Source organism: Poecilia formosa, unplaced genomic scaffold (genome assembly GCF_000485575.1).
Source record: "Poecilia formosa unplaced genomic scaffold, Poecilia_formosa-5.1.2 Scaffold264, whole genome shotgun sequence".
Classification (NCBI taxonomy): domain Eukaryota; kingdom Metazoa; phylum Chordata; class Actinopteri; order Cyprinodontiformes; family Poeciliidae; genus Poecilia; species Poecilia formosa.
Genome location: NW_006800203.1, coordinates 527,161 through 546,128, shown reverse-complemented (window position 1 = coordinate 546,128; position 18,968 = coordinate 527,161). Strand labels below are relative to the sequence as shown.

The 18,968-nt window shown below is 39.1% G+C and overlaps 1 protein-coding gene across 1 annotated transcript; it reads left to right on the top strand.

The window, feature by feature from the left end:
* Positions 1-1,904: 1,904 nt before the first annotated feature.
* On the top strand, positions 1,905-18,200 carry znf292b (zinc finger protein 292b). The gene is made up of 8 exons (XM_007570616.2): positions 1,905-2,091; positions 4,178-4,332; positions 4,529-4,604; positions 7,210-7,345; positions 9,129-9,331; positions 10,504-10,640; positions 10,746-10,887; positions 11,062-18,200. The coding sequence occupies exons 1-8, from the start codon at positions 1,921-1,923 to the stop codon at positions 17,770-17,772; spliced, it is 7,731 nt and encodes a 2,576-aa protein (XP_007570678.2). The 5' UTR covers positions 1,905-1,920; the 3' UTR covers positions 17,773-18,200.
* Positions 18,201-18,968: the final 768 nt, after the last annotated feature.

Sequence of the window (18,968 nt, the reverse complement as noted above, 5' to 3'; positions counted from 1 at the left end):
ATAAAACTCTTCGAATGTTATGCTCCTTAGATTATATTACACTGAAAGCACCTACACTCACTATTGTTTAGGTGTTTTGAGGTTTGTTATTGTGTACTGAAAACGCTTGAGTGGCTGCCACACATTTTGACGGCAGGCACGCCACGTTAATGTTTATACATTCCCGAATTGTGTGAGAAATATGCGTTTATACACGGCCTCAGAACCTGTGTGTGTGCACAAGTTTCCAGCTCTGTTTTGTGCATATAAGCTAGAGGATAAAAGAGCTTGGTGAATATTTAAGACCAAGACATGTGCCAGAGGGAGAAATCAAGTGAATGGAACAGGATAAGGGGCCTCATGTACAAAAGAGTGCACAGCTCTCCTACTGATAGTTTGCAGTAGAAAGAATCTATGAAACTGCACGTGCAAAGAATTTAGATGCATAAAATGCATAATACCCTGTGTTGTCAAATAAGAGCCACAGTGAAGTCTAGTTTTTATCACTTAAGATAGCAAAGATAAAATCTATTCTTTCAAGGTAACTCGACTTTTAATGTTGTGGGGGGCCATGCAACAAGAGGCCAGTGCTACCTTATGATAAATCTGGATTTATGTATAATATCTCTTCACCTTAAATGGAGAGGTTTTATCTCTTTTCACGCTAAAAGGGGATAGCACAAAATAGTGTTTGTACTATTTTGGATATGCAAAATAGTATAAATACCCAGACAGCTCCCACCACACGTCTGAATAACCATATGATCTCTGCTTGAGTCTGTTCAGGGGTGAACTGGCATATCGGATAATTTCCCTGTGGTCTGCTTCATTAATAGGCCGGTGACCCTCTGGGGTGAACGCTGTCCCATCCACCCCTGCATCATGCAGGACCCTCTTGTTTTGTGGCACTACTGTGTTTCAGATGTTTTAGAAAGTAAACTCGCAGATAAGTTTGCTAAAGAAGTAACTAAAAATACTTAAATTATTCTACAAATCTCATACAGCAGATCAGAGCAGTGTGCCTTGAGGACCAGGGTTGAGAAACTCTGGTCCTCAATTCTGGTTCACAATACAATTCAGTAGGTGGCAGTACACATTAAAATGCTGTTAGAAAACCGTCAGTAAAATCAAAAAAGAAAATGGTAATTCAGCCATTTGACTGAGATGTGCTGAATCAGAGATACATCTAAAAGTTGCAAGACATTGGCCCTTGCTTGAAGACCCCCACTTTAGACTCATATTGATTTGATCTGATATTCATTTACAGGTTCTTTTTCTACTATGACATATGAAAGTTGATTTGGAGATTATCCTGTCTTCCTCGGCTCTTGTCTTTTAATTAGTGTTGCTATGGCTATGTTCTAGAAAACTGTCCTTCAAAGAATTCTACAATTGCGCTGCTCAGACTGGCAGCATGTTGGAGTAGCTCTGTACTTTCATTGAAATTTTCACAGACTGGACTGGAGACGTAACAGTGAAGCCTCTATAAGAAGGGACAGAGCAGACTGGACTTCTTCAAGAAGTTAAGATCCTTCAAGGTTTGTATCAAGATGCTTCAGATCAGTCTGTTACTGAGAGCATCATCTCTTTTGCTGTCATCTGTTGAGGCAGCAGCATCAGAACCAGAGAGCTAAAAAGGCTCAACAGCCTTATAAAGAAGGCTGATTCTGTTCTGGTTCTATACTGGAGACCACTGTAGAACCTCTCTAGATGATGAAGCAAAGAAGCATCCATCCATCATCCATCCATCCATGTAATTTTGAAATTATTTAGAAGGATGACATAATGATATATCATAATCTCAACGGCTGCTGTGAATTAGTAGAGAAGATTTTAACTTTTGAGATGTTTTTCTTTTATGCATAAACATATCTCGTCCAGCTGTGACGTAATTACGTCAATTCCGTTATGACGTATGAGTCGTACGCGCTGAAGTAGTGTATGAAGATGGCGGACGAGGAGGCCGAGCAAGACCGTGGTCTTGTGGACAGTATCAGCAAAACAATTGGGGAAGTCAGAAATTTGTTGGAAGGGCTACATGAAGTTGTGATTCGAGAAAGCGCAAACTCACCAGTTCAGTCCTCTTCTGACTATTGTCAGGAGTTTTGTAGGGTGAGTAACATTTCAATCATCTGCAAAACAGGCCATCTAAATACGGAGCTAACATGGATAATGCTGATGTACACTGAGTCTTGCATTGTCTGGTAAAAGGTCACTTTTCAGACCGGATTGTGTGTTTCATAGTTAGCTTTATGTTAATACTAGCAAAAGAAGCTAGAAGCTGTTGCGATTTGGTAACAACACACCACACACCCATCGATATGTCTTTTAGCATACGCTAGTGAGTTGTTTCTGTAAGGAGAAATGAACTGCAATGTTGACTCGTTGGAAGGGACGAGGTCTTGCTACAATGTTTAAGTGCAGACTCCACTCCATTTATATTGGTCCTTTTAATTTGGGCTTACAAAATTCGCTAGCTGCACTGTAGCGTAACAGTTTACCAGCAGAGTCTGAAGCTAGCACAGTGTTAGCTTATATCCGTTGATTGTAAAAGGTTGCGTGCAGGATGTGGACAGAATGTGGATGGTTGTCTTGGGAGACTGGTTTTGTGACGTGTTCATTATAGTAAGATTCACAAATTTTACTACTCCTCTCTTAATTGTTGCTGGTTTTTTCAGACGTATCGGAGAACAAAAAGAGAATTTGCGAGTTATAGCCATGGTCCGTTCTGGTGTGTACGTGCTGAATAAAACGTATGAGGTTTTTTTTTTTCTGCGTAGCTTCACAAGGCAACAAGCCATTCATTGGCTCCCATCTCCACTTTGTCCTGCACGGTTCACGTTAACCATCTGCACCATATTAAGGATGTAGAGTAATGATGGTCAGGGCGGATTCCCACTTATTGAATTTACCCAAAGTAAGCTAACACACACTATCGCGATATAAATGATCATTATGGTATTCCAACTTGTTTAATAAATTAGACTTTTACTTATCAAGCTAAAGTCACCAATGGGATTAAAATGTTCACTTACATTCACATGTTCTTTCGCATTATATTAGTTTAATAAAGTACTTTTAAGTGCATTTTGGATATTCAGTTTTAGTAGTACTTTGTTTCTTTGACTATAGCAAAGTTTTCAGTACGTGACTATGACTTTGTATTTTTGTGTTTTTCTGATGTAAACCACTTTGAAATGCCTTGTTGCTGAAAGGTTCTATACAAATAAAATTTGATTGATTGATGTTTTTGCCTTTTACAGTCCACAATATATTGCATACTATATTAACTTTTTCACCGTATTTTTATTTCAATGCCAAATATTTTCATCTTCCAACTTCTTTCCATTGTTGGATCAATTTTCCTGATTCTCAGTGCTAAGAACTAAGAAGGTAATTGATGACAGTTCGGTCTCACATTTGTAATTTATCAGTTTGAGCATTCTGCATTGTCACTATGCTTCCAAGAAAGGTGTGGTTTTATTAATAAAAATCATAGCCTTCCATTGTCACTACCACCACTGGAAGATTTTCTAAATTGAACTTCATAATCTCTGTACTAAAACTCTGATCATCATTTTTTTTTTCTCTTAACACCTGGATTGTTTTTGTATGTTTCTACTATATTTTTTATATTTGTTGAAACATATTTGTTTATTATCATTAATTAAGAGTTGATACTTTTTAAATTTCCATGTGCTTTCTTGCACAATGACAGTAAAGGAATTCTGGTTCTGGAGGTGGACCTGGTTCTACTTTACTTTCTAATAAAGTCTTCTAGGGGAGGTCAGGCTTTACCCATTACAGACTCATCAGTGACATAATTGCTACTTATAATAGTAATACATTTTACTTGTAAAAAAATAAATGCACTATTTATTTATTTATTTATTTTTTACAAATAAATTTTATTGCAGAAAATAAAATGTATTTTCTTTAAGCGGCTGCTTAGTTCATGTATGCCTTGGGTCAGCTCTAAATGTGGCTCATTACCTGTCACAAAACCATTTTTAAATAAAAAACCATTGGACTGCTAGTGGACTGCCTTGGCGCTCCAACCAACCAGGCTTAGCAGGTTTTCTGGGGAAAGCCTGGAGCTAATCCATTTGTACCTCTAAAGTTCAAACTTTAAGCTCTGATCTATTGGTAATGTATAAAATGTAAATTTTAAAACTGATTTAGATTCTTGTTCTTTCAGACACTCTTGGAGTTTGTAGGCCGTTGGAAGACGGAGGAAGAGCCTTTGCCGCTCGTACAGGTGTACATGGTCGCCCTGCTTAGCTTTGCGAAGGCTTCAGCTTACCTCTCTCTGCAATGTGAAAGTGTTCCACTTGTGGTTGAGAGACTTTCACTGTAAGTGAAATTAAACATTTATAATCCAAAACGTCTGTCTGTCTGTCTGTCTGTCTGTCTGTCTGTCTGTCTGTCTGTCTGTCTGATATATATTACTTATAGCTTATATCTTTGTCATTAAGTCAGTATTTGTAAGTCTTATCAGATGAAAATTGATCAGTATTATGTTTGTGAATGTATGCCTTTCCTTTGACAGGAGCTTTTTGGAACTGTTGCTCTCACTTAAGACCCTTCCAGATGATTTATGGCAGTATTTCAAGTCGTCTGTGCAGGTAAAGATGGGAAGACAGCAATAGTCATTTCAGTCATTGGGTTTTGAAAGTACTAGAAGTGTTTCCTAAAGCAGGACTAGTCGAGAACCCCTGTCCTGAAATTTTTTGACTTCCCCTGCTCCAACACACCAGAATTAAATAATTACATTAGATTAGATTGGATTTATTGTCATTGTGCAGTAAGCAGTGCAGTGTGATTAATGGTACAGTTCTGCTTAGGGCCTTTATAACAATCAAGACACAGAAGACCAGACAGAAGTATGATCTGGGAAAGAAAGAAAACAAAAAACAAACTATTTTTCAGCAGTTTGTCTTTGCCTTATGCTCCTGCTCTGTTTCCCCAATGGCAGTAGGGTGAACAGGTGCTAGGCAGAATGATGGCAGTCTTTATTGATGCTCTGGACTCTGGAGAGATATCAGGAGCTCTGACCTGATGACCCTCTGCCTCACTCTGTGTCTTGATGGTTGGAACTTTTCTACATAGGCTCCATGAAGTAGAGATTAGATGGCTCAGCCCTATTCCTTTGTGGCTTGTTTTACACACAACAGTCACAGACACATTTGTTTGTATATTGAAACATTTCCACTTAATTCAAGCCTGTTGTTGAAGAATGTAGAGTTTGTGAGCAGCAGGCTGAGGAGTGCACCTCCTCACTGTCCTCATTTCTGTTAATGTTCACAACATCTGAGGTCGACCATAATCCATGGAGACCCTGGTAGTCTTGATATCTCCTCTGGATGGAATGAGTTATTATGTTAATGGAAATGGTCTTCCATTTCCATTAAAAATGGAAAACCATTTTTAATGGAAATGGTTTTCCATTAAAAACCATGGTTTCATTTAATGGAAACCATTAAATGAATAATTGTTAAATAAATAAAAAAATGACTTCATAATTAATTAAATTAATTAAAATTAACTTATCAAATTCTTACCAAATTTCCATCAAATGCCCTTGTCAGGATGTGCAACTTGTCTGGTTGTTAAGAGAGCAGAAAGCCGCTGCATCCGTGCACACTGCCATGGTAACCCTCCTGAGTGTTATTAGTAGCAGGACTCTGGAGAACCGAACTGCAAACCGACATTGTTCAGTCATTTCATTTATGTTTGTTTGACCATGAACAAAAGGTTACCAGCCAAACCAGGAACTAGAACCTAGATTTATGTACAAAAGGTATTGGCATTGTTCAAGTTGGGAGTTTGATCTTATTAAATTTCGGTATCCTAATTATTGTGTACAAACTTATCCTGGTTATCAGGATCATAGTTTAGTAAAACTGCATGCAAGAACGGATTATGATTTGAAATGAATGCACAGAATGTACATTGTGTTTATATATGTTAAGCTTTTTGTTATTAATAATTATATCTAATATCACTAACCCACACAGAATGTGCTCAATTATATTAAGGATATCAGTACAAATATTGGTTTAATTGGATATAATATAAAGTTCCTACCTTCACCATTTGCATACAATTATTTTTCACAGGCACAGTAATTGCTCCAATAAAATATTTACAAACACTCCAGATTTTTTTTAAGTCTCAAATTATTATTATTACATACTAAATTTATATTTAAAATGTTAACCAAAATAATTGATTCCGATTGGAACAGATATTTCAAAAGAAAACAAAAGGAGTAAAAAAAAAAAAAATATCGGATCAGAAAAAAAATGTAGCTGTTTTACCGTATTTTCCGCACTATAAGGCGCACCGGATTATAAGGTGCATAGAATAGACCCTACAGTAGAGGCTGGAGTTACATTTTGCATCCACTAGATGGAGCTCCACTAAACAGAATGTCAACAAAACAGTCCGACTCTGAGGAGAGCCTTCCACGACTGGGCCAGGTCGTGGCCTGACAATGGTCACCCTTCTCCGTTCACACACAGCATGTTCGTGGAGAACGTGGTGCTAAATAACCTGCAGATGACCTGATTATTAGGTCGGTAGGTAGATAGGTCAAACTTTATTAACAAACCAGCGTTCTGACAACTATCCCAGCATGCACCGCCCGCTTCTTCTTCTACAGCCGAAAATGAAGTCAGCGGCTGCTTACTGTAATTGCTAGACCTGTTGTTGCTTAATATTGGTCCATATATAAGGCACACCGGATTATAAGGCACACTGTTGGCTTTTGAGGAAATTGAAAGTTTTTAGGTGCGCCTTATAGTGCGGAAAATACGGTAATTAAGATTTTATTTACAAACTGACTTGTCAAAAATATTTTTGCACTTCACAATCATAGCAAAATCTTTGACATTGCAGCACCCGGAGCCTTATATTTTTTGAATAGCTTTATACTTGCTTTATTTTGACAACTCATATGGTTATGTGCTCCAAGTCTTTGAAGTTGGAAAGCATCCTTTCCATCACCCTCATCTTTTGCTCCATTCACAGATTTTCTACCTATTTTTCATATTCAGAAAGTGTTTAATGATAAAAGACCATATGCTGCCACATTCTTGTTCATCACATTGGTTTAGCTAAGTATTACCTGGTTTCTGTTTATTACAAAGTACAAACATGCTTGGTAATTTGATTGCAGATTAAGACTGTTACATGTTTCACTGCTGAAATAAACTCTGTTGTCTTTAGTTTGCACATGACAAACTTCAGGAGAATGGCATCACCCAGCTGTCGCTACTGTGTGTCCTGAGCCAACATGAAGGCATTTGGAGCCACAAAGTTCTGCAAAGTATTTTGTCTGATGAGAATCCTGCAACAGAACATGGTAAATTTTAAGATATGAGGAAAATATAAAATATATGAACAGTATGGTAAGTGAAAAATAAACACGGGGTGTCTTTTTGCTTTTGCTTCATAGCAAACACAGACCTAGATAATAAAGAGTCTGTCCAGGTCCTGGAAAAAAATAATCATTATGGATTTACAATATTTAAATTTTAACACTGAGATCAATAAAAGGAAGCAAAAAACAAAGGAATTTGCTTATATTTTGTTCACCGTATAACAGGAAAATTTATCCTGAATGCATTGAGTTTAAATAATTACGGTAGCTAACATTTATTTAAATCCAATAAGTTTTTCACATACTGTGTGCAGTGCTAATAGAATAACAAACAATATTTGTTCCTTATGTTTTTGTGGACTTAAAAGTGCACAAAAACTTAATTTATCTGCACTAAAAAACTTATAGTTTGAATTGAACCTTTGGCTTCAACCTCAATTTAACTCAAGCCATCAGTTTCCCCAAAGAGTCACTGTAGATGGTGATTGTGTGCGCAGGAAGCTCTTCTATAGCCGTCTGTGTTTCAGTAGTTCTGGAGATGCCTCAGACTGAAGATGCTCTGTTATTAGGGATTCTGGAGACAGATATATGATTTGCCTGTTCATCTGACTTGCACACAAATGGAAGGTTGAGACAGAGGGAGAGCCCGCTTCTCCTGATCTTGTGAAAAACAATGGTGGGGAAGCAGCTTCATCCCAGAGAGAGCCCAGTAGAAACTATATTTCACCATCTACTGTTGATGACCACTACTAATCCATTTAATTTCTTTTTACTATTCTTCAAATCTGCCTGCTCCTATATTTAATTGGAATTAATCTTATCTGAGCTCATAAGATGTTGATCAGGTATTCCTGGTAGCTTTAGATAATAAAATAAACACCCTCTTGCTAGCGGCAATGTTTCCATTAGAAAAACTGAGAGAAAACATTTTGAAAAGAAAAGATTGCAAGGCCACTTTATGCAGCACAGTTACTGAACCATTTACCAGTGACGTGAACAAGATGATGATGAAGGTTGGCTGAGTTCTGGAGGACCATTCTGAACCCACTGTCCTGCTCCCACACACTTGAATGGCACACACGAACTGGAGTTGGAGAACCTCACTGCAGAGATTGTTGTGCAATTTATCTCCACAACAATCTTTATGTTCTTTACTTCCTTCAGAAAATAAAGAACATAAACCATGGTGCCTTGATTCCCGCTCCCTCCATCTCTTGTTGTGTCCTTGGTGGTGCCAGTGTGTGGCAGCTTGGCCTCTGTCAGATTGCCCAGGGCAGCTGTGGCTACCATCTAGTAGCTTACCACCATCAGTGTGTGAATTACCAAATATAGTGTGAAGCGCTTTGGGGTCCTCTGGACGTCATAGGTACAGGTTATTTACAATTTTGCCATAATGGACCATCCCAAGTATGTTCTTTATGAAACTGTAATATAACAGTGGGTCTTCAGTAAGCAGCATCTGCAGTTATACAGACTGCTACAGGAGATCCTTCCTGCTCACAGACTTCCCCATCCATAATTACATAAAAAAAATTGGTATCTACAATATTAAATTTCCTGTTTGGTATAAAATATTTTTAAAATGATGTGTAAACTCACTGTAAACACAACCTGTGTGTATTCCAGTAGGCTAAGTTGCCTCTACCTTACTGTGGGATTTCAGTGAAGCTACTTTTGGATTATAGCAGAGTCACTTTCAGTAACTCCTTACATTGTTACAAAAAGTCTAAAATGAAAACCTGCCTTTGTGATTTAACTTTTTCAGTGGAGAAGTTCCTGGAGCATGAGGGCCCTGTGTTGCTGCAGATGAGAGTGAAGCAGCTGATAAAGGAGAAGCAGCTGGAGAAGGCTGCACTTCTAGCAAAGATCTGCACTGACTGTTCCGCCTTCCAAGCGAAGGGGGATTTCAAACAGATGTATCTTGTCTGCCTCTGTGGCATTTTGGAAAAAGATCAACTCATGGAGGAGGTAAGCAGATTCTACTTCAGGAATGAAAATAATTTTCATTCATGAAAAAATGTCAATAAAACTGATTTTTGTGCTTCTGCATAGATTTTGGACAGATTAAACCAAATATCAGCTTAAATCAGATCAATTGCAAATTCATATGGACAGACGGAATTAGTCGATCTCTTGTCTAAGAGAATCTTCTGGCTTCGTAGTCATGACTTCATGGTGCATGAAAATTATTCCTTATTTACAAATTTCCCTTCAGTAGTACAGCTAAATTGATTAGATTTAAAGATGACACAGGTTTAGTTGGCCTTGTGCAGAAAACTGGTCCCTCTTGTTCAGGGTCTGTGAGAGCTACTATCCTGCAACTTCTAGAAGCATCCCTGCTCCAACATATCTGAATCAAATTAAGTGCCTAGCAGTCCTCTGCAGAGCTGAATTACTCTTGGAGAGGGAATTTAGCCTTTTGATTCTGGTTTGTTGGAGCACTTGTGTATCTAAATGTTGCAGCATGGTATGTCTGGAGGACTGAACTTGGTGAGCCCTGCTCTGTTTTTCTACAAAGCATAAAGCCTCTAAATAGTGGTTTAAGAAGTGCAAGCTAGAAATGTACCCAAACAGTAAAAAAATAGGAACTAATAGTTGTCTACATTAAACGGCACACTTATTGTAAATATGCAGACCTCTAAATATCTGCACATTTTTCTGTTGACATGAGCTTTGCTGAAAATGCAGATTATGTTTTAGAAAACCATCTTGAGCTATTCTCCTTGCCAGAGATGAGTTCTTGAAAAGCAAAAACAGTGTAGTTTTTAGAATATAGGACATGCCCAGATTCATGCCTTATGCTGTACTATTTTCTTTTTTAATTAAGGAATGTATCAGATTGTTACTGAGCTGTTGGCACTTTAGCTGGTGAATATCTACACTGTCCAAAAGAATATCTTAACAGAAAAAATGAAAGTTATTCAAAAGTTTAAAGACATTATAAGACTTACTTCTTGGGTAGTTTCTTGTGGATAGCCAATCAGCTGCTCCGTGCACCTTCATTGAAGCGCTGCGCATCTGAAATTTCTTGGGGTTAGCAGTGACAAAATAAATAATATTTTTAATATGCTTCTAATTAAATATTGTCACATAAAGTTGGACTGTAAATATAATTTGTGTGTGTGTGTGTGTTTGTTCAGCTTTCAAAAGAGGACTGCCACGACGCTATAGAAATGATTTGCAACCTGGAATCAGATGGAGATGATAGCGCAGCGTTCAGTTTATGTTCAGCCTTTCTAACCCGTCAGCTTCTCCAAGGAGACACATACTGTGCTTGGTAAGAACACTAAATGCCCCATCATGTTAACTGGTAAAAATGCTGGACAGGAGTTACCTTTGAATTATCTTAGTTTTATGTATTGTTTTCCTTTTTTAAATCCAGGGAGCTCACTCTGTTTTGGAGTAAGCTGCTAAAGCGGTTAGAGCCATCAGATCACGCCTTCCTGGATAGATGCCGGCAAATGTCAGTCTTATCCAAATCCGTGTATCACATCCTGTTCTTCATCAAGGTCATCCAGTCGGAGGTTTGTTGGTTGTCCCTAATGAGCTCACTGATATATTTGAGATCTTGCTGTGTTTGTGTGTTGACATTCATTTATAAGCAGCCAGCTAAGGTTATGTTTGCCTTTGTAGCTTATTTTGAGTTGAGTAAGTTTAATGTTTTTGACCAATGACTGGGCTTCTTCCTTCTTTTATAGATAACTCACGTTGGTCTACCAGTGTGTATCGAGTTGTGTATAATGGCGCTACGGATCACATCGGAGGATGACAAAGGAAAGGCCACAGTCTGTAAAACAATTTCCTGTTTGCTTCCAGCTGATCTGGAAGTTAAGAGAGCATGCCAACTAACAGAGTTCCTTCTGGAGCCCACTGTGGATTCATACTATGTTGTGGAGACACTTTACAATGAACCAGATCAAAAACTAGAGGAGGAAAATATGCCTATTCCCAACTCTCTGCGTTGTGATCTCCTACTGGTTTTAAAGACCCAGTGGCCTTTTGACCCAGAGTTCTGGGATTGGAAAACACTGAAGCGTCATTGTCTGTCTCTAATGGGTAATGAGGCTTCTATCGTCTCATCCATTGACTCTCTAAATGATTCTGAGAACACTGAGGAAGAAGAAGACTATATGAGTCTAAAGGACTTTAATTATATCCCAGACAGTATAGTCAGTGGCACATATGATCTTCAAGATGCAGCACACAAGAAACAGAAAAATCGAGAAATGAAGAAGCTGAGGGAAAAGGGCTTTGTATCTACCCGCTTTAGAAACTGGCAGGCCTACATGCAGTACTGTGTGCTCTGTGACAAAGAGTTTCTTGGTCACCGAATTGTTCGACATGCTCAGATTCATTTCAGCCATGGAATCTACACTTGTCCAATTTGTGCTGAGACGTTCATATCAAAAGACACATTCCTTCCCCATGTGACATCACACGTTAAACTTTCTTGCAAGGAAAGATTGACTGCAATGGAAACCAGCAGAGCACTGGTTAATTCCAAAGTGGCTGCCCCTTCCATTGCAATATTGAAAGCAAAAACACACAATGAACTTCAGAAGCTTAACAGTTCACTGAAACAAAACATTGCTAGAGTTCAGAGAACTCAGTCTCAAGTGAATAGATGTGATGTAGAAGTTAATGACGACAACATGTGCCCAGTGGGAACATGCAAGAGGAGGTTCAAGTTTATCAAAAACCTCATTGCTCATGTTAAAGACCACGGGGATAATGAAGAAGCAAAAACATTTCTTGAACTGCAGAACAACAAGGTGGTTTGCCAGTACTGTCGTCGCCACTTTGTTAGTGTCACCCATCTTAATGATCATTTACAAGTCCACTGTGGCGCAAAGCCTTATATTTGCATACAGTTAAACTGCAAGGCAAGTTTTGTGTCAAAAGCCAAACTCCTCTTACATAAGAAAACCCATTCAGATTTCATGGCTAAATGCATGTTTCCAAATTGTGGAAAAATCTTTAATGCCCCTTTTAAGCTCTTTGACCATGAGTCACATCATTACAAAACCTTTACTTGTAAAGCTGTTGGCTGTGGAAAGGTATTTCATTCTCAACAACAGCTAGATTTGCATGTAGAGAACCATGCTACCCAGGATAAAGACAGTTCACCTCATTCACCGTCCTTTGACAAGTCACAGCCTGGTTCTTCAACTAATGAGCTTTCTAGTCAATTTCCTGTTAAACAAGAACATTCCCAAGAAAACATCAACTCTGATGCTTCTTGTTATCCAAATTCGGGAGAATTTATGACCATACAAAGTTTGTTGAAGTCTTCACCAGAACATGTAGATACCATGGATGGATGCCAAGTCAAACCAGACCCTCCAAAATCACTGTTTCCAGCCAGCAACATCTACAATTCCAATAATTCTCTCATTCAGTCTGTGCATTCCCATTTACTTGATTCCAGCAAAGAAAAAGATGAGGTTGGCGATCAGTCATTAGATCATAAGATTCCACCTCAAAATTATCCAGTACATCCATTTGAAGCCAGTGTAGGACAGCTTTTACAAAATCTGCCCCACACACTCCCCAGCAAAGTAAATACGGATGTAATGAATTACAAGTCTAACCATAACTTTATGTTACCTATGCTTCAAGGGCCAGTGTCTTGTAGGAGTAGTTTAGCAGTATCATTCCCCCACATTTCTTCGGATCCATCAGTGCCACAACCAATACCACCAAGAATAAACCCTCAACTCACTGAGAGCAATCAAGAGAACTTTGCTGCTCCCTCAAATGTCACAGCTCTCCCTCCAGAGCAGAGGCCAAGGTTCCACTGTGCATTTGGAACGTGTACAAAAACCTACAGCTCTTATAGAAGTGTTTCCAAGCACATGAAAGCAGTTCATCCAGAATTCTATGAGCAATGGAAAGTTGCCCGCACTGAAATCAAAATAAGCCACATTCCAGTGCTGAACACCTCATCAGGGCCTTTGAGTTCAGTCTCCTCACTACAGAAGAAGCAGGCTAGTCGTCGGGTTCAGGGAAATGGTATTATTCAGCCACATTCTTGTCTTAGCACAAGTACAACCTCTCAATATAGTGTCCCACAAAATCTCCCTTCATTTCCCCACAATCCAAACAGTTCGCTGCTAATGGCAAGTGTTTTAAATCCCATTGTCCTTTCTCAGTTAGGTGCTGATCAAAGTCCAATAACGACACAGTCTCAACTTTCAATGGGTCAAAATCCTGTTGCTGCTGAAAGTGAATTTGTTCCTAACCGTAATTCTTCCCAAGTATTCCCATCTAATCAGCATATGATACATGAGATTGATTCATCTAGTGCTCTTTTCCCACTTGGTATTTCTTCATCCTCTGTAATGGAATCAAAAGTTTGCCATTCAGAGTCCTTGGACTCACCACTTGATAAAAGTAGAGCCCAGTCTACTACCACTACTATGAGCACTCAAAGATCAATTAAGTTGTCACAAGAAATGGCAGCCTCCCAAACCTGTACTTCAAAGATGCAAAGCTGTGTAGTCTCACTTTCCAAGACTCCAGAGAAAACGAAGCCAAATCATGAGCTGTCCGATTTGTCAATTTTGGAGGAAGAGCAAAGCAGAACCATCCAGCCTAACTATTGCCCTGCTATCTCTGAAATTAATCTTGAGACTGAGAAGCAAGACAGGAAACACTCCAGGACCAAATGGCCTGCAATAATCAAAGATGGAAAATTTGTTTGTCGAAGGTGTTTTAGACAGTTTGATAATCCTCGATCTCTTGGTGGTCATTTGTCCAAGCGTACAATTTGCAAACCATATCAAGAATCGGCAATAAACACAGATTTACCGCAATCATTTCTTGATCTTCTAAATTCAGAACAAACGGTTGCCACATCCCAGACACAATCCTTTTACAACGGTGTTGATCCATATCAGAAACCTGAAAAGAAGGTAATTGGATTTTCTTCAGCTTCAAAACATTATCCCACTTCCCATTATCCTCAAAATAACATGCCATCATATGAAAACAGTCCCTCAAAAAACGTCATGCTTAAGCATCTTATGCCGGAATCCACTATGTCTGATCAGTTTGTTCCTCCATCGGACACCCAAACATTGTTCCAAAACAGCTATGTTTCTCATGCTGCAAGTGAGCATCTACTTGGTACCTCAGTTATACAACATACAGAAACTGTCCAGCTGAAGCAGAGAGTCAATTCATACTTTGCAACCCAGCCTCCTGAGTCACATGTGGAGAGGTTTCCTGTGAGTGAATTCTCTGATTCACTTCTTTCAGAAATCCTCACTGAGAACTCTGCTAGTGCTCTCCTGGGCAATACTCACAAAATCAAAAAAACTCCTGAATTAATTTTTCATGAAAGTTATCCCTCTAAGAAAACCATCTCAGCTCCAGATTCCTGTTCAAATGCCATGAAGCAAATGTTACCCGAGTTTCACTTTAGCCAAGCAGTAACAAGTGGTATGCAGGCCATGAGTCCAGTGAAGACTACTGATAAAGATATCAAAAAGCGACTGCGTGAGCAGATTTTGGCTGGTGACTTTCAACGCAGAAACATTTGTCCTTCTGGAGATGTGAATCTAAAAACTTCGGGCTCAATCTGTAGTCCTTCCAATAATTCTGGATTTCAAAACTTGTCCTACGACGCAACAAGTCATTCAAAACCTCAAGGTCAAGTCCTTTCAGGAAGTTCTCCAGTTACTTCAGAATATTCTGGTAAAATTGAAGACCTGCTTAACCCCCAGAGCTTTACTGGTTTCAGAGAGACTCCCAGAATCCTCACAGATCTACCAAGCCCCCCAGTTACCGCAGCAACTGAACTTGATCCTGGACCTTCAGAGTTATCAGCCAGCCAGCAGCAGTGGATGACTGACATTCAGTGTGCATTTGAAAGGCTTGACTTGATGAGAGAACTTCCTGATCAGTTGATAACTCCATTAAAACAAACTGGGTTTGAAAAAACCCAGTTTGTATCCTCTAAGGTGAAATCCCAAAATTTCACAGGAGTCACTTCAGTTCCATCAAAATCTGTTGTTGTTAAACCATTTACTTGTGAAGACATTGATTGCTCATTTAGTTCCGTTTCTAGTGATTCCCTGTGGAGGCATCTCTCCAAAGCTCACAACTACACAATTGGGATGGTTAATGAGGTCAAAAAAAGATATGGACAGTACGCTCCTTTCAAGTGCGAGAAATGTCCGAAAGCATTTACTCGAAACTCAAATCTTCGCATTCATTACCGGTCAGTTCACAAATTATCAAATAAAGAAATTGCTTTCCTGGATGAAAAGCGAAGGCTGGCGAAAGCTGAAGTATCTAATGCAAGTCGAAAAAAGCCTGTGGCCATAAGCCAGGTTCCATTGGCTCCAGTTACCACAGTTAACCATACAATTTTAGATAACAGTGCCTGTATAGATCCTCTCCAGGCTTCATTGAATCAGACATATGTTCCTTCGGCTAACCCAGCTGTAGCTAATCATGAATATCAAGGTCATAATCACTGCTCAGTTATCCATTCCTTAAAAGCTGTTCCCATGCAAAATCTAGAACAAACTCCACCTGCAAGGCCTCGGACCTTCCCAGCCTCACAGACAGCACAAGCAGGGATGTCTACTGAACAATGGTTCAAACAAGAAGGAAATCTGTCTGAATTGCATGCAGAAAGTCAGAATTTTCCTCTATTCCAAAATCTGTCTACCCTACCTCAAGCTCCACCAACTTATGAAAATGGCCCTTTCAAGATGCAAACAGTGGTTAAACAAAACAAAAACATTGTCAGGAAGTCTAAAGGGAAGAAGCCAAAATCAGAAGATGCTGTGAGTCCTTATAGACCATATCGCTGCGTCCATCAAGGTTGTGAGGCAGCCTTCACGATCCAGCAAAATCTGATCCTCCACTACAGGGCTGTGCACCAGTCTGCTTTGTCAGCACTGGTGGAGAGTGAGGAGCATCACCTGGGTGAGGAGAATGACCAAAGTGAGGAAGCAGATGAACTACTGGCCCATGTTAAGGAAGAGCCAGATCCCGAGTTGCTGCAGATTACAGAATTCAGATGTCAAGTCAAAGACTGCTGCTGTGTTTTTCAAGAAATCCCCAATCTTTTCCAGCACTATCTGCAGTTGCATGAATTCACAGATGATGAGGTGGAAGCACTATTGTTTGGCATAAGACTTGGCTGGTTTGCTTGTGGTCACCAAGGCTGCACAGAAACCTTCACTGCTTTCAGAAACTATAAAAGTCACGTTAAAGAGCGCCATAAAGACCTAAACCTTGCCAAACCTGAACAATTACAAGTTTTCAAGTGTGAAATCGAAGGCTGTGATCGCTCTTATGCTACAAAGTCAAACATGCTCAGACATATGATGAAAAAACATCAGGACTTGTACCAGCTTAAACTACAAAATAAACAAGTAGAAGAGGATGAAGAGAAGCAAAACTCAACATCTTCACATTACCAAATTACCAAAATAAGTAATGGCAAAGAAAATATAGAGAGCAACAAAAAGATTCCCCTGAGAGCTCATGACAGGAAGAAGGTAGACAAGTCAAAAAGCAAACACTGGCTTAAATATGGAAAACCTTCCTTGAAGTCTAAAGTGGATGCATCTGCCTTGTGCACCAAGAAATTTCACTTGCAGTATCCTTGTATGATCAAAGGTTGCACATCAGTCATGAAGTCTGAAAAGAGCATACTCAAACATTACATTGTACATGGACTGTCGGAAAAGTACTTGGAACAGCACAGGAGTCACTTCATATTCTGCAAGAAGTTCTCCAGGCATAAATGTCGTTCCATCAGGAGTGATGACTCCAAATCTGAGAACACCTCAGAGCAGTCGGACGTTGAGAAAACAGAAGCTGTCACAGATGAAGGGAAATATGAATATTCGAAGCCGGTCCTACGCAGAAGAAGCCCAACAGAGATGCCCATGACTTTGTTAAAAACTAAGTTATCAAAAAAGAAAAGTTCTGATGGACTTGTGGTACTAAAACGTAAACGAGGACGACCAAGAAAATTTGGCGTAAATTTTGTTGGATCTAAAAAAGTCATTCGGCCAACTAAGACAACAACTGTTCAGGTCAAGGAAGAGAAGCAGACCTGCTCAGTAGTTCCAGAGGAGACAGAGCAGAGTGTGCCCCTGGCTTCCTTTAAACCGATGGGATTTGAAATGTCTTTCTTGCAATTCTTGGAAGAGACCAGAGAATCAGAGCAACACTTGATGAGGCCAGTTAAAGTAGAAAATGGTGAGAGCCAAACTAGTTCAAATGGCAAAAAGACCTGTGTCTGGTTCAGCAACCATCAGAACTTAAAGTCACTTTGCAAAGTGAAAATAAAACTAGATCCAGCCTTTGAGGGTGTCATAGAGCCCATGTTGAAACAGCTGCAGGACATGGACCCAGCTGTAGTGTTAGAGAGATGTGACTAACTTTTTTTTGGAGGCTTTTTTTTTTATCCAATAGCTAAATCTCAGGATCTGAATTAGTCTGATTTGATGGACTAAACCAGTCTGTTTCACAGTACTATCTGTACAGGTTTTTTTTCATATTGTAAAGTGTAAAGCATGTTCAAATGACATCAACTTATGGCGTCTAAGTTATCCCTGTGGGAATTTGAGACAAATGAGCTTAATTCTGTGTGTAGTTTGTGAAGATATTGATCATTGCTTGTCGTGTGTGTATATATAGTTTTAAAAATCCCACTGCCACCAGCAGCCCTATTAAATTTTTGTATTATTTCAGTTGATTTTTTTGTCTTTTATAAGATCACAGAGCCCTCTTAAGTGCTGTTGCATGTGGACCTATAAAATGATTTTGTTAAATTTTTCTGAATTAAAGTCATTTGTTAAAATTCTCAGTGGTTTACTTTGACTGTTTAGTCACTGCTTGAGTACCTATTATCAAGAAGTTTTTAAATAAGGTAAAAAGTTGAAAAAACACACGCTGAGACTGTAGTATGGGGGTCCAAATATTCTTTTCTTAAAATTCTCTGGAACGGATAAAAAGACGACTCATTGCCTGTGGGTACTTTAGTAAAACAGAAAGGAAAGAACTCTCGTTTCAGTGCATGTTAATTAGCAAGATTTGCCTTATATTAATAGCGGTAAACATAAATCCCACTCTGCCCACAAAGTAAAACCTCACCTCTCACTAGCTTTAGCTTACTCTCTTAATCCTCCTGCGGTCTTAAGATGCGCTTTTACAAGTTTTTTTTGTGTGCGAATTTGGGAACTGATGGTCTGATGGACACCACCCACCGTTTCCCTGCTCTCCAGCTGTGACATCTGCCAGGCTCCTCCTGAGCATTGTGCTAAAAGGGTTAAAATAAGACTTTGTTGCTAAAGGAACAAAAACTGAAGAGACAATTTACTGATCTACAACTGATTTTTCTAATCTAATTTCTAGGAATGGGACAAGTCAGTCAAAGTAATGTATGACCATATTGGTCATGCACTAAATTTTTTGATGTTACCAGAACATCAGCTATTCTCTTCAATTTGATACATGAATACTCATTACTTTTAATGATGTATGTGGCGAAGATTTACAGTATATTAGAGAAGTTCTCACCAGAGAAGGACTTGACAGTCGACTGAGGGATTTTTTTTTTTTTTTTGGAGGAAAA